The sequence below is a fragment of the Takifugu rubripes genome, chromosome 10 (assembly GCF_901000725.2).
Source record: "Takifugu rubripes chromosome 10, fTakRub1.2, whole genome shotgun sequence".
NCBI lineage: Eukaryota > Metazoa > Chordata > Actinopteri > Tetraodontiformes > Tetraodontidae > Takifugu > Takifugu rubripes.
This window is the reverse complement of record NC_042294.1, coordinates 11,244,209-11,265,281: the sequence shown is the minus strand read 5'-3', so window position 1 is coordinate 11,265,281 and position 21,073 is coordinate 11,244,209. Positions and strand designations below refer to the sequence as shown.

Genomic DNA, 21,073 nt, shown 5'->3' with positions numbered 1-21,073 from the left:
CTCGAAATGATGGTGCAAGAGGCCCTGTTTTCATCAATGAGTAATAAAAAGCAACAGCACAAGAGAAAAAGGCGCCGAGAAATGTGAACGTAAAAAGAATCCCACCTTTTACAATTGACTTTTCCCCTTATGTTCTTCAGAATGAACAGAACATGTTGTCAACTAAATAGTATGGCAGGTTCAGGGCATTAGTTAGGTCACCAACTCGCATCTGACCTCATGACGTGTACTAATGTATGTCGCATAACATATGTCACATGATTTACGTGCAATACTCAATAATGTACATCGTTATCTCAAGGCAGGAGATTCCTTGATTGAAGAAAGAGGGCAGAGCCACGTGTGCTGCTGTACAAGGAGAAGACATTTATTGTAGAACTGTCAACATCACAGATGTGTGTTACTGAATTAAGTTAATCTTTTGACTGATTCCAGTGATTCAGACAGTGTGCACGCACGCACACGCACCCACACACAGGCTGACTGCCGTACATAAGTTCACAGTCTTAATACGTATACAAAAATTTAATACAAATACAAATTATACCACGATAAAAACATTTTTTAGAAATTTTTATAGCTATGTTCGCCATTCTGTAGAAAGACAACTAAGCTGTATTGAGTTGTTTTTTTTTATCTTTCTCTAAAATCAATAAGATATTATAACGAAAGGTTCTTACATCATGTATATATCTTTTTTTAAATCTATGGTGTCCATGGTGTCTCCGGCAGACCCTGCCTCCTGGCCTTTATTCACAGGGTGATTTAATCTGGACATCCTGCTCATGTAAAAGGCTTCAGCTGCCCTCAAAGATGCCCTCCTTCTTACCCACCACATCTTGCATTAAAGGCAAACATGATCCAAACCATTTTCTTCACTGGAGACAGTCATGAAACCCCTTTAGTGTCCTGCTCTAATCCTGCAAGATTAAACTCTCAAGCTAACATCCAGTGTTCCGATGCTAACAAGTCCCACCAGCGAGGGTGTCACATTAAACGCAGGATGGGCGGAAAAACACAAACGTCATCATGCAAAAGGCTAAAAAAAAACCAGTGATGACAGAAAGAGGAGAATCTCAAAAGAAAAACTTGAGTATTGATCCCCCAGAACAGTGATTAAAAAGATCTAATCTGAGGGATATGACAGCGTGTCGTGATTAAAGAAAGGAAAGAAAATCGGACAGTTTGAACATTGTGATGAAAAATGCAGGGAAAAATATTCTGCCTTGTTTTGTATTTATGAGGTATTAAATATGGAACTTGACACCGTTCAATGCCTTTTTTCTTCTTGTTAATGCAATTTCAGTACAAGAATATTCTTTTTTTCCCCCAAATATTATGTTTTTTCCGACGATGTAGCTCAGGAGACTTCAGTGATTTAAGTAAGTGACACGGGTACGGTGAAGGCAGGTATTTTGTTTTTGCCTCTGTTCTCATCACAGTGAGTATTTACACAGTGAAAACACGCAACAGAAGGACGTTAAAAAAAAAGGTGGATGGAAAAAGATCGGAATCTTTCCGGGGTGCATCCTGGTGCTGTTGCAGTAAAATATCAACAATCTTCCCATCTGACCAGAAACAACCCTGGGTTAATATTCAGAAAGCATCTGAACAGATTCCTGGATGACCAGTGTCAAACGTGTTTGTGGGCGCTGGATGTTCCCGCTGGGATGCGTAAAGTGTTCCAGCAGCAGCGTTTTACAGACCAGTGTTCACACTGGGAGCACCAGTTCGCTAACACCATCGGGTGGAAACAACGAACAACAGTCGAGGCGGCTGAGATTTCTGTCAGCGTGTGGCTACAGTAACTCTCTGAACTGATCTCCTGATTCTTGATTTACTCACTTTAGCTTTGAAACACACACGTCTCCTGTGTGGCTTTAGTTCTGGCTCTCTCTGGTTTTTCGGTGGGTTCCTCCCCGTTAGCGCTAACCAGCACTTCCAGAGGAAGGAAAGAGCAGTCTAGTTTGAATGAGTTGGAATCAAACGGCCCTTTGGTCCATCATTAAATCCAGGCAGCGGCATCAGGACACATGCGCTCGCAGTGTGAACACGCTGTAAAAAATCGAATGTGCTACGCAGAGAACTTCTTCACAGCTCCCTGTCAAAGGCTTCTCGGCATGACATCACTGTCAGGTCAAAACCTTCTGGAACGTCCACGAGCCCAGGAAGACAAAGCCATCGTCTACGTGCGATAACCCTGATGGCGCCACCTACAGGTGCATCCACATGAGGACACGCGCTGTTTGATTGTCCATCGATAGACTGGCAGAGGGTTTACACACAAACACTTAATCTGGTCATCCCGTCTCTCTCCAGGCGCGGGAGGAAGAGGAGGGTCATGGGTCGAAGTGTTACCAGTTCATCATGGAGCTTCTGTTCAGGGTCATGAAGAAAACTTGACTGCTGCCTCCGGAACGCACCGAGGCGAAGAACACCTGGAAGAACCACGCATCAACACTCCATCAGGATCAGCCTGGGAAACTGACGTCATGCAACATATGAGGGCAGCATGAGGCGGTTTCCGGACTGTTGAAAGTCTCACCTTGTCGTTCCGCTCCGACAGGAACTTCAGACGCTGAGCCCGCTTATGCATAAACACGCCGTCGAGGTGTCCCGTCTCCACAGAGCGAATCTCAATGGCCTTCTCCCCCCAACCCATGATCTGGTTGGAGTGGATGTAGGCTGCACACACACACACACACAGAGTTTTGTTTTAATCAGTTTAGCAGTTACTTCCTGTCTGCGAATGCAAAGGTCATGGAGGTCAGAAACAATGGCGTTGATGGCTCACATACCTACGGAGGTGGGCATCTCACCCCACTGCAGCACCACGTCTTTAGTGATGCGGCCATAAGTGTTGACATACACGCCCTCGTCCTCGTAGCACAGCAGCATCTCCATTCCATCCGTCTTAGGCAGAATCACAATAGCGTGCGGGGTCACCTGACCCTGAATCTGCAGCAGCCAGGAGAAGGAGGAGGTGGTGTTATACAGTGCCTGTGTAGATTATCTGTTAGGATTCCAGTTCTTTTCAAGTGGATCCCCTCTTCCATAAGGTTCTTGTGTCGGCACCACTGTATCTGCTGCTCCTCAGCCATAAATTAGACATGACGTGATCACAGCGTGATTCACCACTGCAACGGGCAGCGAAGTGAAGGGGTTTCTATGGAGATGTTTCCTCTGACCTTTCCTGAGCAAAGCCTTCCCCGAACGATGACGAAATGTAAACAAAACACATTTATAAAAGCACAACTTTGAGGTGCATTACTAAATTCGTTCAGGTTCTCATTCACAGCTTCGTTACCCGATTCAGTTATTACTCAGTAAAATAAAATAAATACAACTAACATGAGAGGGGATGTAGATGTCATAGGGGTTTCCAGAGTCCACGTCGATGACATGGAAGCCGACGCTGGAGCCGTAGATGACCTTTAACCTCTGCCCCTCCTCCACCGTCAGATCCACCAGTTGGGGGCGATGCTGCAGGTCCATAAACGACTGACAGGACAAAGACACACTGTCACCACATCATACGTTCCCCCAGTCCCTCTTAAACTGTCGTTGGATCTCATTGAACGTGGAACAGATAACGATAGGGCTGATAACGATAGGGCTGATAACGGGACACGCCATACCTTGAAGGCCATAAACTTGTGGTATGGTTTGGGTGCCCAGGCATAAATCTCCACCGAGCTCTTCAGAGCTATCACCAAGAATTTAATCCTCTCATACTTCACTGCAGGGGGAGGGCAGAGCAGCCCAGAAACACACAAACACCAAAAATGTACATGTTTGTTGTTCTTGAGATGATCCTTTAGATATTTGTCCAAGCACGTCCTGTCTAACGACCCTTCAATAAATGAGATTTCGTACCGACTTTATAATGTACACATCCTTCCAGCTCCCCGACTGTGATCCAGCCCTGTTTCTTCTCCACCTCTGGGTCATTGTGCAAAATTCGGTTCCTCAACCAGGACAAGTAATAAACTCGTAGTTTGTTCTTCTTTCCTGTCAGAGAAGAATAGAACATAAAAAAATACAATGAAAGTAAGAATCAAAAGCTGTTTAAACACCAACTAAAGCTGCAGACGTCAGTCCTCTGACCTGAGATGGTGACCAGGACGTTGAGTCCTTCCAGGACGTCCATCTGCTGGAAGCGCCGTCGATTGATCAGATTGTAAACTTTGCCCTGACCGCTCCGATCCAGCAGCATCAGGCCGTTCTCCGTCCCGACCAGCAAATTCACTCCTGTGAAAACGGCAGGCGGTTAGCCTGCTGAGCTAGCGCCACTCACGCTAAACGGACTCCTCCCGCCTCACCCCAGAGAGCTGCACACAGGATCTCGGAGTTGAAGCGTTTCTTGTATTTGCGGATCTCGGGCGTGTCGCTGTGCGGACGTATGTTGGTGGGGTTGACGTTCACCACCGAGATCTTCCGCGCCTCGTTGAGCCGGGCCTGCTCCTGCTCGTGCTTCAGCAGCTCGTCAGCAAACAGCGCTGTGCAAAACATGAGGATTCATCTGATAATTAGTCAATAATAATTAGTCAGGATAATGAAAACGCAGCCTGTAATCTGAAGTAAACTGTTCATAACGATTGTCTCAATGGTTGATAGCTTTAGTTTTTACACTGTCGATTATTTTGTGGCTATTATATCCTACCTGAGGCTGAGATGTCGTCATCTTCAGTTGGAGAGGTCCCGTACACCCTCGGATCAACGAACGGGGTGAAGGAAGCCTTGGAGCCTCCGCTGCTTCCCATGCCATACTGCAGAGCAGAGCAACACATATAGACTTACTGGTGTTACACAGGAAGTTTCAGTCAGGGAAACACCAGTGGAGCAGGTGTTTCCCTCATTTGGTCAGAATTCTGGGTCATGCTGGAGGATTTTATGGGACGAGGAAGCTGGAAAACCGAGGGAAGGAAGGAGGAAGAGTTTGTTCAGTTTGTGGCAGAAAACACTGGAACCAGAGTGAGAAACATTAAAGTTTAGGAGCTGCATGAATGTTAAATAATCAGTAATATAACCAAGTACAAGTGCTCCATAAATGTTTTATTTCCTAACTTTACATTTTTTTAATAATTGCCATTAAAGGCATCAGCCATGCTGGGTTTGACTTCACCTTTACTGGTGTTGCTGCTACTTTCCCACCCTGATAACATGAAGGAGCTGGTTACAGTTCAGTGAGCAGGTGGGGGTATGTGTGAGGGGCGGGGTCAGGTCAACGGGTAACGAGGTTCCGGTCCACTGGGATCAGGTGGGGGAGGGCTGCACCACATACTTGGGCCCCATCGCTGGGGGAGACGAGGGGTGAGGTGCTTTGCTGCACCAAATCTGGGAGATTGCCGTTGCCAGGGAACGGATTAAAGTTGCCTGGGAAACCATTGCTGGCAGTGGAGCTGCGCCTCCGCTCTCTATGTTTCTGGAGAGGAGAGAGAGAGGGGCAGGCAACTGTGCAGTGAGGCTGTGTCTGACAGGGCAGGTGATGGAGGGGCGTGGCTTCGTGCAGGTGTGTGTTTGTGTGTCGCAGGAGCGTGGGCGGGGAGGTCACCGACCCCGATAAACACACCCACCACACCTGCTGCTGATTCTAGACTGATGTAATGGATAGTTTTCTGTGTTTTCACATTTGTTTCTGTATTTTTTTTAATCAGATTTTTGAGTGAGCGCTCTTCCAGGTGCACATGTTTGAGAATGCTGAATTTAAAGTCCCAGAAGTTCAGAAAGTCCGAATAAAACCAGTAAATGAATTCAGACGTATCACCTCCCGCATCATCATGGTGCTGTCCTGGGAGCTGTTTCCATAAGAGTCCTCGAGGACGTTGTTGTGGCCTCCCATCATGTCGTAGGACTCGTCGGCACTCTGATGGGCTGCTGGCCTAAAACCAAACATGTTTAGTTGTTAACCGAGGGCCTTCTGAAGGTGGAGCTACTCGTTTATGTGGTTTGTGGGGTTTATACCCCCTCACATGGTCACTTCTTCATCATTATTTCTTTATTTGAACTTTTTCTCTGATGGCTGACAGGGAAAATAGATTTTTAATCTGGAAAGGAGAACTTACATGATGCGTGGTATGTCGCTGACAGCCACCGTTCCATCGTTAGCTCCGCCCTCTCCTTCCTCATCCTCGCTGCTGTGCGACTCCTCGCTCGATGAGGAGTAGTCGGTCACTTTAACGGGCGGCCGGCTGGTTTCTTCTCCCTGTCGCAGTTCTCGCAGCTCCTTGGCCAGAGCCGTCAGGTCCTGGTGACCAACCACAAGGATCCAGTAGATCAACGACTGATTCTGCTCACACTAAAGTGCAGCCAGTTTGAGTGAGCAGAGATCAACAGGTTGGAAAATTAAACTACAATATAACTGGATTCTTTCCAGTCCCATGAGCGCCCCGTTTAGGAGGTGGGCAGCGAGCAGCAAGCCAGTGTAGGGAGAAAAGAACCATCATGCCTCAGTGCAGGAAGGTCAAAGGTCAAAGGTCATGGGCCTCGGCGAGGGACCCCACTTAAAAACAGGGGAGGGAAGGAAAGGGAGGTGCAGAGAGGTTTTCTTACCAACTCCTCCTGATGAAAGGAAAGATGGTATGAGGGCAAAGAGAGAGAAAGAGTGTGAGTGTTAAAACAATGAGCAGTGAAATGATCCCAGGGAGGAACAGTGAGGCAAGAAGACAGGAACCTTCACGGGGGTCGGTGGGTGAAAACATGTTCTGTTAGCAGCGACTGCTAAAGAAGGGATTGCTGATGACTTGGTAATCAAAAGTGGGTGTGGTCAAGGTGACCTCAGCACTGACGTTGAGTCGCGTGTGGTAAAAACGTGTGTAAAGACGAAGCCTGTGACAAAAATCCTGAATCAGGGAAAAGGATGAGCAGAATGATGGGCCACTGACCTCGTCTACAGCTTTCTTATAACTCTGAGGGAGGATGAAAAGAGGGATGGAAAACAGGATGAGAAGAGCAAGACGGTTAGTTCAGAGAGACGAGTGTGTTAACATGTCTGAGTTTCTGTTAGGACAGATAAGAAATCAGCCCGTTGGTCCACGTTTAGTGCTTTGTTCTGGACGTATGGCGTGCCTGTGTGTCTGTGAGTAGGTGTGTGTGTGTGTGTGTGTGTGTGTGTGCTCACCGCGGGCCGGCTGGGTCGTGTCAGTTCCCTGCTGTCGTCTTTGGTCTCGTGTGACAAATGTGTGGAACCTTCAATCTTTACAGCTGAGTTACCTGAACACAAACAGCGATAAGGAGCAGCTACATGTGTGATGTCGTTAACGAAAGCGCAGGAAAAAAATAAAGGATGATAAATGGGAGCATTTCATTATTAAGAACCTGGTTCGGTTTGAATTAGAGATTGTTTAGGTTCATAGCAACGTGTGTGTGTATGGACCTCGTTCGTTGGAGCCTCCCTGGGAGCTGGGGGTGCTGGAGCTGGAGGAGCTGCCACTACTGGTCCTCTTCAGGGGGGCCTCCATGGAAATGTCAGTCCTCCTCAGGTCGGGGTTGCTAGGGCAACGCAAACACAACACCGTCCCATTAATGGGAGAAATGCTTCCCCTGCTTTATGACTTATGGGTGTGTGTTCACGTGTGCCCGTGCGTGCGCCCGTGTGTGTGTGTGTGTGTGTGCACCTGGCCCGGATGAGGTGAGCCCCAGCTCTGGGTCCGAGGCCGGGGCCGTTTCCAGGAGAGTGTTTCCTGACCAGAGCAGGAGAGATGGAGGTCGTCCTCTGAGGAACCTACAAACACACAAGAGACCATCAGACAACAAAACACACACCTGGGCAGGTGTATCTGAACTGTTGGTTAAGACGGTGGCGTTTTACGCTGGTTAAACGGTCCAAATATTAGTTTGATTTAAGAATCAGAACCGTGTGCTTGGAGGTTTATCTGAGCTTCACTGGGAGGCAACACAAACAAGACTGCTGTTAAAACATGCTCAACAGTAAAAATAAAACTAAATGCAATAAATAAGGTAATAAAAATGAATATCAGTAATAAAGAATGTTCGTCTGCAGTGATAATAATAAGAGTATTTGTGTTTCATCAGTAATAAAGAACCCACACTGGTGTTTTTAAAGATCCTTTCAAAATAAACAGTGAGAACTAGAAACAAGGAAAAAGACACCAGAAAGACAGAGACAGAAGTTAACATCACACCAAGAATTGGAATTTCCACTAAAAGCTTCAATCACAAAAGGTAAAACACACACACACACACACACTCAACGAGATATAACACATGCAGGGCGGCATGCAGAGACCTTGGGGGGCATGTCGTCATCCTGCCGCAGCCAGGAACTGCGGTCCAGCTTGTCAAGAGGGGGCGCCAAGCGGGAGAGGGGCGGGGGAGGTGGGGTGTCGGAGGTGGGGTCAGAGTTCTGCCGGGGCATGGGAGGCCGGGAGGGGGAGGGGGACGCCGAGGACACGCCGTGCGGGTCGTATAGAGACTGGGAGCCTGAGAGACCGTGACTCTTCACCTGCACCAGGTGGGCCATCTGCCCACACACACACACACACAGGCGCACACACAGGTTCACACACACACAGGTGCACACACAGGTGCATACACACACACACACACACACACAATAGGAAACAGGCAGGAGGAAGAGCAGGATTAACAACAGTTGAACAGGGTGAAGGATGCAGGAGAAGGAAGAAAGTGGTGACACAGGAGCAGAACTGTCGTCATGTCACACACTCCATCATGAAGCTTAAAACCCCGATAATCCCAAAGCAACATATATGTTAAATAAATGTAAGGATAAAATGGTAGTTGACTCCACGGATTCAGTCGGAATGTGATGAAACATCGGTGAGATGCAGGCTCGTGTCACATGTTTCCACACACCTGTGGCTCGACCGAGCGGTGCATCGGGGGCGTTCGGGCCTGCTGGATCCCTCCACTGCTGAAAGATTCTGATCGGGGAGGCAGCGCCGGGTCGGAGATCCGGTTGGAGACTTTATGCTGCAAAGCAGGAGAAGCCTGTGTGTTCATCTTATAATGTTCCTGACACACACATCAGACCACAGTCACCCCCCCACGCTGAGGGGCGTCGGTTTTAGAAGAACTAGATTTATCTCGCCGCTGATTAACTGGGTTTGGATTTGACTGAGATCTGAGGATCAGGACAGGATCATCAACATTAAATGTTTTAAATGCTGGATTTTTTTTAATCTTAGTGTTTGTGTCACTGCTCCAGGTCAGTATGATGCACGTCATCAATTGCTGGAAAGGTGTGTGTGTGCGTGCGTGTGCGTGCGTCCACAGGGAGACAGACTGATATAGCTACAGCTGGCCTACATAAGTCACCTGCTGCCACCAGAGGGCAGACCTGGAGTTGGCCTCATCCTGCTGGAGTGTGTGTTTGTGGGTGTGTGCGTGTGTGTGTGTGTGTGTGCTGGCTGTTCACATGTGAGTGCGGCCATTAGAGGAGCAGCAGAGTTCAAATATGGATCCCTGACCTGCATATTTGATCCTCACAGCTACGTTAGAGAAACACACATGGGTGTGACTTCACAGTGCCGACAAGCATGTGGAGATTTTTGTAGTTAAATAGATGAAACCAGCAGAGGAAGCAGGACAGCGGCTCTGAACCCGTGTGGGACCAACTCAGAAGCAATTTCATTTTCAACTGTTCATCATGCAGTAAGAGTTTAAATCCTGTAACTGAAGCACCAGATTGGGAGCCACTGTGGTGAAAGGTGAAAAAGAGGAAAGCACAAATGCGGCGGCAGCAGCGCGTCAGAAACCTGCAGAGGTGAAGGTCAAAGGTCAAGTTAATCAGCAGAGGAGGAAGGAAACATGAAATGGCTGCAAATGAGCAGCAACGTTCCCATGAGCGACGTCCAAAGGAGCGAATTCAAAGTGGAAACCGGGGAAAAAAAAGAATCATCATTGTCACCAGAGCTTGTGTCAGTGAAGCCACTCAGTTAGTGAAACAGAACCCCGCTGACCCAGGTTAGTCAGTTAGCCAGCACAGACTCCAGGAAGAGGAAGACTGGAGAGTCTCTTCATCCTCTGACTGACCCAGCGACCTGGAGTTCGGCCCCTGAACTCTGGGCTCCCGCCGCTGCTCCTGCCGGGGCTCCGACCGCTGCTCCGGCCTGGACTCCTGCCGGGGCTCCTGCCAGGGCTCTGCCCGCTCATCACTGGACGGCTTGCGACATTTTTGGGGACACAGGTGACACGGATTCGTGGCACGTGGAGATTATTCCTGGATGGGCTGACGTGGGCGGGGTAGGACGGAGGGCGGCGACGAGGGGGTTTGTACCCAGGGAGCAACAGCAGGTTGTCGATGTTAATGCCTCGCGTCTCCTTGAAGGAGTGATATTTCTTTGGGGGGACTCGCGGCGAGTTGCTCTGAGCTCGACGCATCACCTGAAGAGCGAGGCGAGTGTTTAAAACCAGCAGACAAACGTGCACACAGGTGAGCACGGTGACCACAACCCCACTGGCAGCCGCCACCTTATTCATATGTGGAACGTCCAAAACTGGGACGTGACTGCTGCTATGGAATCAAACATTTCTGGTTAAACCAGTGAAGACGTTACCTGAGGAGCAGAAATCTCTCACGAGAACCCGAAACGGTCTGAGAGTCACCTCGCTGCTCACCTCTTTGGCCCAGGCGGGTTTGTCGTTGCCGCTGGGCGCCTGGTCTTTGTAGTGGTACAGCTGCTTCTTGTCCTGCGGCGGCCGCGGCGGCGCCTCCTGCTGCTGCTGCTGCAGCGACACCAGGTACGCCCGCTCCTGCTGCAGCTGCCGCTGCAGCCGCTCGGCCTGCCGCTGCTCCTCAATCTGCTTCCTCTTGTACTCCTGCACATCAGACACGAAGAGGAGACATTCACACCCATTGGTTTTACTGAAGTTTTAACGCGCCAGAACAAGAAAATCAGTTCCGAATCGGAAGAATCTTTTTGACACCTGTGCAGGTAAACAAATACCATGATAACACAAGGTATGTTTATTTATTTTTGCTTGAATTCTTTTCATTAGTAAGCATATTCATGTCTGGAGGATGGTCGCTGGGTTGGTGGTGGTGGTGAAGTGTGTGTTACCAGCAGTAAAGCCTGCTCCTGCAGGAGCTGCTGCTGCAGGATCTCCAGCTGCCTCTGCTCCTCCTCCAGCTGTCTACGAATGTACTCCTAACCAATCACCCACCATTTCAGCCGGACACGCAGCCAATTAGAGAAGCCCGGGCAGGCGAGAGGCAAACGGCAGCCCAGGTAACCAGCGACATCAGGGCAGGAAGGAGGAGAGCCGAGGAAGATCGACAGCGTGTGAAAGAAGGAAAAGTAGAGATGCAGAGGGCCGACAGAGGGGAGTGATTATTGTTGCAGAAGAAAGAAGCAGAAAACACTGCAGATTACATTAGTGTCCCAGGCTGCAGCTACAGTTAAAGATCATTTAGAAGTAATGATCATATGTGCGGTTCCACACTCTTGTTACACTGACGTTACGTCATATTTTACCAAATAAATCAACCCTCAAGCATTTGCACTGAAATGTTTCAGTGAATGTGAGACCAGCTGATTAAAAGGAGAGAAACTTTAATCTTCCGTGGGACCTTAAAAGTCCACACAAGGTCTGCAAATGTGCATAATCTGAAAACAGATTACACAGTGACATCACGGTGACATCAATGGGATTAAACTCTTAGATTAAACACAAATTCAGAGACATTATCAAAAGCAGATTTACAGTTCAAGCAGCTGAGCTAAAATAAGATTATTGAAAGTGACCAAGCTGGGGCAGACGCAGCAGAGGGTTATGGGAAATGTAGTCCGATTGGGGTGAGATTGTGCCTCAATCACCTTTCTGGATTAAATATTCCTCCCACAGAAAGCAGTTTATTCTGCATTTACAGGGACCTTTGTCGGTTAGTGAAGTCCAACAGAGAAGGAGCAGAAATGACAGATTACAGGTTTTATACGGATGACACCTGCGCAGTCGGGTGTTTTCCTACCTGTTCTCTCTCCGCGTGCCTCCGCTCTTCCTCCCTGCGGAGTTGCTCCATCTCCTCGTACCTCCTCCTCTGCTCGCGTTCCTGCTGCTTCCTGATCTCACGTTCCCGGCGTTGTTGCTGCGGGTGGAAACAGGTCAGTTTGATCATTAATAAGGGAACAGCAGATATGTTTCACCCTGAATTTCATTCTATATAGCTGCTTCATGCATCGTGGTCACTACGGTGGACAGTCATTCAAGAGCGGCTCTCAGAATTCATGCAGAAAAGGTTGAATTCCATCTCAATGGTTTGATTCAAATTTTGAATTGTGCTCTATTTTCTTCAGAATTCCAATTCCAATTTGAAACATTGCTTTCCTTTAAACAACATTTGATGCCTGGGAATTAGATGAATCTTAATTTGAGTGGTTCTCTGGATGGTTTGCAGTCGTGTTGCCTTAAGAACGTCTCAGTGACTGCAGGCGCATCCACTGCAATGATTCACAAAAACCAGCCTATCGGTGGAGAAACAGGTGGTTTAATCTAATAAACAGGCATAAACACTTGTTCCACACTTGATGGTGAGGGTGGATTATGAGCATCAATGTCCCTCGTTCAATTCAAACCACGACCGTCTTCAAGTACTGATTGATTTTGTGGTATCTTGTGTTGAGTTGTCATTTTTTTTATTTACATTTGTTGACGTGGAGGTTTAGCTTTCCTTACAGAGGCTAATTCATAGGGTTAGGGTTAACTAATCAGATGAAGGTGTGCACATCAAACAGCGCTGTCGCCATCACACGTACAGGTGTGGAGCAACAGCATTACTGGCGTCTTCTAACCTGGGTCCACTTTGGATCACAGAACACAAACCAACCTCCTCCAGCCGCCGCCTCTGTTCCTTCTGCTCCTCGATGCGCTTCTGCCTCTCGGCCAGCAGTTGGCGCTTGTGATCCTCATTGTGCTGCTGCTCCAGCTGCTGACGCCGCATCAGCTCGGAGCGCTCTTTATTAGCCAGCTGCAGTCGCAGGAAGTCCCGCCTCAGAGTGGACTCTCCGGGAATGTTGATGATGGAGCTGCAGGAGTCGCCGGGACGTGCGGCAGCAGCAACAAACGTATGAAAGCACAGCAGTTGTAGCAGCATGACAGGAGCAGCAGAGGTTTTGTACTACCTGGGCTCCCCGATGTCCCGCTCCTCCTCCTCTTCCTCACTTCCGCTGTACTCATATTCCGTCTCGTCTAAGAACGCAGAGTTCACGTTAGCATTCGCGTGCGCCCGACCAGTAGCAACGATGGGGCGAGGGGGGCGTGTCCTCACCTCTCTCCCCTCTCCTCTTCTTGGTGCGGTCGATGTGGTCCTTCAGCTGGATCCGGACCTGCCGCTCGTTGGGGAGGTCTCTGATGAAGGGGTGTTTGAGGAGCTGCTCAGTGCTGGGCCTCTGACTGTGGCTCTTCACCAGGCAGCTCTCGATGAACGACTGGAACTTCTTGGACCTGGAGCCACACCGAGGGGTAAGAACAAGAGCGTCTTAGTCTGTCTTTTCTCAGCTAGGCTGTGCGAACATAAATGTGTATTTTTACTCTGGGTTCTTTCCTCCTGGGTCTCTCGTGTGTGTGTGTGTGTGTGTGTCTCACCACTTCTTTGACTTGAGTCTGGGCGCAGGGTTTCGGGGGATAAGGAACAGCGCTCTCATCGGATGCATGTCACAGAGAGCTGAGGAGAGACGGCAGAAGAGTGCGAGGAAGGAATGAGGAGAGCGAACGCTAGAACGTTCCAAACTCTCTGGTCCCTGATCACGGACGACGTGCGTCTTGTTCACACTTACGTGGCGCCCCCTCTGCCATCTCCACGGCTGTGATGCCGAGCGACCACAGATCGCTCTGCACAGAAACACAGAAAGGCGAATAGAACTTCCACATTTCTCACGTCCTGGTTGTGCTACACTGTCGCTGTTCTTGTTAAGTGTTCCCCTTCTGCTCTGCTCTCATTTTTATTCCCCGGATTCCTCAAATCGATCGCATTTCCTGAACGTCCTCACCTTGAAGTCATAAGTGGCGTCCGGGTTCTCGTCACAGGCGATGACCTCTGGAGCCATCCAGTACGGCGTCCCGATGAAGGTGTTCCTCCGGCCCACCGTACGATCCAGCTGGGCGCTCACTCCAAAGTCAACTGAAAAGGCAATCAGAGAAGTTAAACAGCAGTTCTGCGCACACCAGCGTGCACGCACGCGCACGTGTGTCTCACCTAGCTTCACCTCTGCGTTCTCCGTCAGTAAGACGTTCTGACCTTTGATGTCTCGGTGGATGACCTTGTGCTGATGGAGGTGAGTGAGACCCTGAAATCACAGTTTATTTTTAGCGCGTCTGCAGCTAGCGACTCCTGCTCCCGCGCACGGACGCAGGTTCCCCCTCACCCTCAGGATCTCCCTGCAGATGTAGGCGATCCACTCCTCCTTCAGCGAGTTCCCTTTGGTGTTTTTGATCAGATCTGTGACCGAGCCGGCCCCGCAGAACTCCATCACCAGCTACACACAAACACATGAGGTCACACACGCCCTGCTGTGCACGCGTGGTAATGTGCGTCCGGTGTGGTGCGTTCAAGTGCAGCGTCGGGCACACACCCACAGCTGGACGTCCATTCCAGGAGGGTTCTTCTTGATGAAGGCGCCGTAATAGGTTGCAATGTTCCTGTGGTGGCTGTACTTCTTCAACATGTTGATCTCTGCTTTAATCTCCTCCTCCTCATCCTCATCACAAACACACAAACACATGCGTTATGTGAAAATGAGCTGAATCTATTACGTGCGCGCGTGTGTGTGCGTGTGCATGGGACTTACTCCTGTGACGTCCATGACCTTAATAGCAGCGAGCTGACCAGTTTTGACATGGCGGCCCTGTAAAACACAAAAATGTTGGATTTTTTTTTAGTTGCAAATGTGAATTTCACGTGTTTCTTCATTGTTTCTTTGTTGTCAGTGAACAAAATGTTAAACCAGCCTCAAAACTGACATTTACATTAATGTGAATCCTCAGATGTCTGGATTAAACTTTCACAGTCTGTGATACCCGGCCCGGCCACCAGGTGGCGTGTCGGCAAATCTTCTCGTAGCTTCTTTAGGATATTTGTGCTCCCGTCGTGCAAATATCCACGAAATCGGCTCGTGAAAAGTTTCTGATGACAACAGCGTGACGCACATGGTGGCCGCAACAACCAGAGGAACCAGTGTTTTTATCTGAAGTCCTTCTCACAGCTTTAACGGTGAGAAAGTGGAAATTCACGAGGCCTCGGCACCACCAGCCCACCACCCCAACACACACCAGCTCCTTGTGGTAACCTAGCAACAGGGATGGCAGGGTTTTTTTTTAGTGAGAGCATCAGATGGGGGGTTGGAAGAGGCAAAAAGAAGAAGTGGAAGCGGTGCGTGCATTTTTGTGCACGTGTGTCAGACCAAGTTCACACTCTGTGTCACTGGCATGTCTGTGTTTCTCAGAATCTCACACACACACACACACACACACACACACACACACACACACACACACACACACACACACACACACACAATGGTTGCTGGGTGTTACATCAGACACCTCAACGTTTGTTTCATCTGACCAAATTTTACTTTTGAAGTGATATTGTGGATTTGTTCACAAATACTTGTGCATTAATTATGGGTGAGACTTCACGTGCGCGGCGCCAGCTCAGCTCCCGTGGGTGCAGCCTGCCGGACTGGATCCAGATGTCCCGCCTCACCTTTTCCCACCAGCCATCGGGCCAAATAAATTAAAACAAGTATGAACTAATCCGATGTCAAACGTATCCTAACATCACATTTTATTACCAGGCTAATGTGCAAATAACGGCATCATTCATGTGCTTATTAGGAAACGGGATACATTTGGGATTAGAACTGGGATTAGAGTTTAAACAGCTTTCAGCATTATATTGCTGATGATGCAGATTTTGACATCAGTGCTGATTTACGCAGGTCCAGGTCAAGCGTGCAGAATGCTGAGGAGGGATCAGAGGGAGCGGTGCGACCTCAGAGGGCCCCTTTGTGGTCCACGTCTCGGGCCAAACCACCTGATCGGGGGGCAGAATCAAGATGGCGACAGGAAGCTGACGAGCAACAGCACCTGAATCCTCACAGGCAGGAAGCCCGAGATAAAGATAGCAAGTGAGGGGGAACCGAGGGAGGTGGCGAAGAGGCAGGAGAAAAGGGCAGAACATCCTTCAGAGGCGTAACAACACGTCTCAGGTCCTGTGTTGAGACAGGCCTCACATTCCTCTGCAGAGCGCGCACACACACACACACACACACACACACGCGCGCACACACACACGCACACACACACGCACACACACACACACACACACACTCACAGACAAACAGCTGTGACTCTGCTGTCCTGCTCAGGCGAGACAGGACAGGAAGGAGCTTGTTGGAGCTTCAGGTTCTGTTCCGACCTGTCGGCTCGTCACAGATTATGTGGTCCGACCGAGGTAATCTGGGATTTGTCGGGCGCGACCACGAGCGTCTGAACGTCACCTGCGAACTTCTTCGCCGCGCCGCCAAATTAATTACGTCAGATTAAGTCGGATTTTTCCTGGTTTTGACAGAATTGTGTGGGTTTTTTTGGGGACAGAAACATCTGCAATGATCCGGGTCGTACCAGAACCACCGTCTGGTTTTCGTGATTCGGCCCATTCCAACACACTTAAACGGCTCCTGGAACCTTCAGCACCAGTCAGTCTGTCACCACACCAGTTTATGGGAACCTGGAGAATGTTCCTGATATATAATGTTCCCGCTGCTGCCACAGTTAATACTGAAAACAGCTTCAGCGGGAAAGATTAGTTAAACATTAACGCTCAAACTTCCTCCAGCAAACAGCCGTGAAACGGGTTTAAAATGGATTTACTCTGGACCTAATCTGGATCCCATCCGGACCTAATCTGGATCCCATCCGGACCTAATCTGGATCTAATCTGGATCCCATCTGGACCTAATCTCCATCTCATCTGGATCCAATCTGGACCTAATCTGGATCCCATCTGGACCTAATCTGGATCCCATCTGGACCTAATCTGGATCCCATCCGGATCCAATCTGGATCTAATCTGGATCCCATCTGGACCTTATCTGGATCCCATCTGGATCCCATCTGGACCTTATCTGGATCCAATCTGGATCCCATCTGGATCCCATCTGGATCTTACCTGTAACACATGTAGCACTTTTACCTCCTGCCCCTCCTGGTGACTCCCTGTGGGGGTTTGGGAGCCACCAACGAACCAGAACGTGGCAGAATTCAGAGCTAATTAAAGGAAACCTGGAGACGCGTCCATGACAACGACGGAGCTGACGTCCACCTGATGACGTCACGCGTCCTAAATGTTGCTGCTGTTTATGTTTGGACACAGGTGGAACACTGGAAGCACAAACACCCTCTGTTCCACGTTCTGATGGATAAACCAAAGCTCTGGAAATGGTGCAACTCTAGGGTGTCTTAACATAAGATGCCCTTTATGGTGCCTTGCTCAAGAGTGCACGGCAGCGTCCAGCAGGCTGACTTCAGAGGGGACTAAAGACGAGGACGTCCTCAGAGAGAAGACCCTCCATCACCTTACAGACGGTAAAGATAATCAAGAGTCTCCGACAAAATGCTGCTTCACTGGACAAAATGATGATAAAATGTCCTCCTGTGTCCTCGTTCAGTGGCAGCGATCCAAGGAAGTGTCCTTAAGTGTCCTAAAGTGTCCTTAAGTGTCCTCCCAGGGGTCCAAAACACAATATCCTGCCTTCAAGGGCACCGACCACAGAGCGACGAGACGCAGGAGAGGATTAAGGACCTGGTATTCCACCAGATCAGACAGTTATAACTCAGCTGTGAGGTCGTTTAAGAACTCCTACAAAGGTACGGGTCCGATTGTTCCAGACTCATCGGTGCAAACTTGGATCTCCGGAACCAAACGAGACTCATCTTTATTTAAAATGTGGCGACTCTCTGCTCACTTCACCCCTGAAGTGGAATTTCCCGATTCTTTTACAGTCCAAGGAGGAACTCATTTACCCACAATGCTTTGTTGATTGATCAGCTTGATTCTCCAATCACTTTGTAAAAGAGGTGTTGAGAGAGTGGATCAATATTGCCTGTGTGTGTGTGTGTGTGTGTGTGTGTTTCATTTATCAATAGGTATTATTGTTATAAATTAGGTTTCTTAGGTATAAAAACCAAACAGAAGCATCATAAAACACTGACATATAAGCTGAAACAGGATTATGCAGCATCTTGTGAGATTCCTGGAAGGTTGTTAGATTAAATCCGTGGTTAAAGGTTTGTCTTACCTTGTACACCTGTCCATAGGTGCCGTTTCCAACCAGTTCAACCAGCTCAAAGATCCCAGCGGGGTCCTACCAGGCAAAAAGAACAAATCTACTCAATAAAACCATCACACAGGACCATAATAAATGATCTAAATCGTCTCAGCTCCGCTCCGTTTTTTCATCATATTTTCTTCTGCTGACTGGTTTCATCACCCAGTTTCCAGTATAACCAGTGTGGGCAGTTTTAATGTAATCCCTTAATTAGCATATAAAGTAGAATGAAACTGACACTTTCTACAACTGACATGCTGATGTTTGCTTCTCTCCGCTGCTCATTAATAACAGGAATCGCGTCCTTTAGAAGTGTTTTATGACTGCTAAATACACACAAGAGCTGCTGGGGACAGGCTGACATCCAGGCAACTAAAGACAATTTATTGGATTATTAGAATTATCTTATCCAAATGAATTTATATCCACAAGATAATCAGCTGCTAATCTAATCACTAGTGTGTAAAACTGATGAAAGTATGTTTTAGTCTCTGGAATTGTTGGAAGACAATGCACATGTGCAAACACACACACACACACACACACACACACACACACACACACAGAGGGGGACTCTGGGAGGGACCACGATGCCTCCAGACAGGGATTAGCTTTTTAGCTTCACATGCAGAGTTCCAACTCAAGGTCAAACAGAAGCACATCCTGATCCTGGCAGACGTGCGCACACAAATAAACACACACATGCACACACACTTTACACTTGGTTGTGTTCACCAACGGAAGGACAACAAGCAAAATAAAAAACACCGGCGAAAAAGGTATGACACCCAAAGCTGATGAATGTAGCCAGTTAGCTAATGCTAATCCGCTGATGCTTTAAAAGTGAACATGAGTAAACACATCTGTAACATGTAGCTAACATAATAGTTATAATAGTTCAATCAGTTCAACTGAAAGCAACTGAAAAGTCAAAACAGTGACAGAAAATATCACATTAAGACTAGATGGACAGATTATTGTTGGAGTTATAGATGGACAGATTATTGTTGGAGTTATAGATGGACAGATTATCCGGATAATTATATATAAGCTCTGGTGCGACATCGATTTGTGTCCCACTATCACAAAGTACAAAGAGTCTAACAGGAACTGAGAGGGGACACTTGGGTGGGTCAGGAAGCTAAAGTGACACATCACATGACAAAGATGCACCTCTGGATGCCTCCTGAACTCCTCTCTACAGGGGTCCTCAGGTCATAACCCGCCATGAGGTGACCACAGTAGCTACTTATCGGACCTGAGGACTACCTGAACCAGAAAAATAACCTGTATCTGCATTACTGAGGTCAAGACTGGTCAAAAGAACCTGTGGGGGAAATCAAAAGAGATTATTTAGTACTTTAGGTTGTGAAAACAGGAAGTGGGTGTGCTGGTTACAGGCTTTGCGTCACAGTGAAATGTTTCCCCCCACCGCTCCATCCTGGGTGACCTAATTTCTAGTCATGATGGCACAGAGGGACTCATTTCTACAAGAATCTATTCTGATCCTGCTCTTCACGCACGCACGCACGCACACACAGACGCGCGCGCACACAAGCATGCAGTCCCACCCTGCCGATCAAGCCCAGACTTGATTGTTGCTCTGCAGGTAATTGTGTTGCATAAGCAGCTGACAAAAGGTGGAGAATACGCGCGCGCGCGCACACGCATTCCTGCACTACGTCCTATCCTCACAGACGTGCACACAGCCACACAGCAAAGCTGCTGTCACCACAACATCATGAAATGGCGGAACTCGGTGCTGTTGCGGTTTATCGTTGCTATTATTCACAAACACTGTCCGAGCGCGCGCGTACACGCGCGTGTGAGAGAGATTTTAATGTGCTCGTGCGCCTGTCAATCTGTCAGCTTAACATCTGTCCCACATAGTATTCAGCACACAGATGTGGACCTCTTTTATCTGACGCACGCGCGGGAGAATGGTGCACGCGCAGGAGCAGCTTGGGGGCCTCATTGCGTCACGTCCCAATTGCTTAAAACAACAACAACAAATAAACAAGAGCATCAGCAGCGTCAGCAGGAGGCCGCCTGATCACACGCTCCCTCATCCGACCTGATTTCCTCAATCACCGGCCGCCGTGAACGAGCACCACTTCGCACGCGCGCACCCAAAAAGCTGACGAGCACGCACGCGCACTCATCTGTCAACACAGCCCGATGAAGGCGCGTGGAAACGAATGAATAAGATGATAAAATGTGAGGGCGGGCAGACAGGTGTGCAACACCGCCTCACGCACACATAGACACAGACGGCGCGTGCACGCGCACGCCGCGGGGGGTATTTACCCGTAGAGCAGACAGGTCTATCTCGTCCAGACTCCGCGCAGGAGAGTCGCTCGCCATGGTTCTCTCGGGTTTTACGGGACTCAAGATGGAAGCGTCCTCAACGACCATGGACCGGGGGTGCAGCGGGGATGAGCACACTCCTGACACTCTCCTGGAAGCGCGTGGATCCCCCCCCCCACCCGCCCCCCGACGATCACTCCCCCGAAATCCTGCCGCGGGTGCGGAGAAACGGCCGCGGAAGCGCAGGAGCCCGGTGGTGTGCGCGCCGCTCCAGGTGCTACATGATGCGCGGCGCGGTGATTTCCGCCGGAACCGTCGCTACATGCCGACAGCTCGCGCCGCTTCAGGCAGTCTGGAGAGGCTACGGAAGACCGAGGGTCTGCACACACACATGCACACACGCACGCACGCACGCACACATACACACACACACACACAAAGATCCGGAGAGCGGA

The 21,073-nt window shown here is 49.0% G+C and overlaps 1 protein-coding gene across 7 annotated transcripts; it reads right to left on the bottom strand.

Moving 5' to 3' along the window:
* Positions 1-343: 343 nt before the first annotated feature.
* tnikb (TRAF2 and NCK interacting kinase b) lies at positions 344-20,814 on the bottom strand. 7 transcript variants are annotated; one of them, XM_029842922.1, is made up of 33 exons: positions 20,619-20,814; positions 18,282-18,347; positions 14,769-14,825; positions 14,553-14,678; positions 14,346-14,456; positions 14,177-14,267; positions 13,971-14,101; positions 13,758-13,812; positions 13,567-13,645; positions 13,250-13,425; positions 13,104-13,170; positions 12,809-13,007; positions 11,954-12,070; positions 11,046-11,132; positions 10,603-10,803; positions 10,018-10,368; positions 8,839-8,955; positions 8,249-8,482; positions 7,617-7,723; positions 7,376-7,491; positions 7,121-7,212; positions 6,885-6,908; positions 6,066-6,247; positions 5,768-5,882; positions 4,664-4,769; positions 4,323-4,499; positions 4,108-4,251; positions 3,877-4,011; positions 3,639-3,739; positions 3,352-3,501; positions 2,799-2,958; positions 2,546-2,685; positions 344-2,438 (listed from the first exon to the last, which is right to left on the bottom strand). In XM_029842922.1, the coding sequence occupies exons 1-33, from the start codon at positions 20,724-20,726 to the stop codon at positions 2,355-2,357; spliced, it is 4,206 nt and encodes a 1,401-aa protein (XP_029698782.1). In that variant the 5' UTR covers positions 20,727-20,814; the 3' UTR covers positions 344-2,354. The 7 variants fall into 7 exon arrangements, 6 of the variants coding, with proteins under 6 accessions (XP_029698782.1, XP_029698778.1, XP_029698780.1 ...); XM_029842918.1 differs by lacking the exon at positions 6,885-6,908 and having other exon boundaries at positions 20,619-20,789; XM_029842920.1 differs by lacking the exon at positions 8,249-8,482 and having other exon boundaries at positions 20,619-20,789.
* Between the last annotated feature and the right edge of the window lie 259 nt (positions 20,815-21,073).

Excerpts from the sequence above, each read along its gene's own strand:
- tnikb (XM_029842922.1), bottom strand. The coding sequence starts at position 20,726 with ATGGTCGTTGAGGACGCTTCCATCTTGAGTCCCGTAAAACCCGAGAGA. Across the intron at positions 14,679-14,768 it reads AGGTCATGGACGTCACAGGA|GATGAGGAGGAGGAGATTAA; the intron begins GTAAGTCCCATG and ends GTTTGTGATGAG. Across the intron at positions 13,426-13,566 it reads AGACTCAAGTCAAAGAAGTG|GTCCAAGAAGTTCCAGTCGT; the intron begins GTGAGACACACA and ends GTGTGGCTCCAG.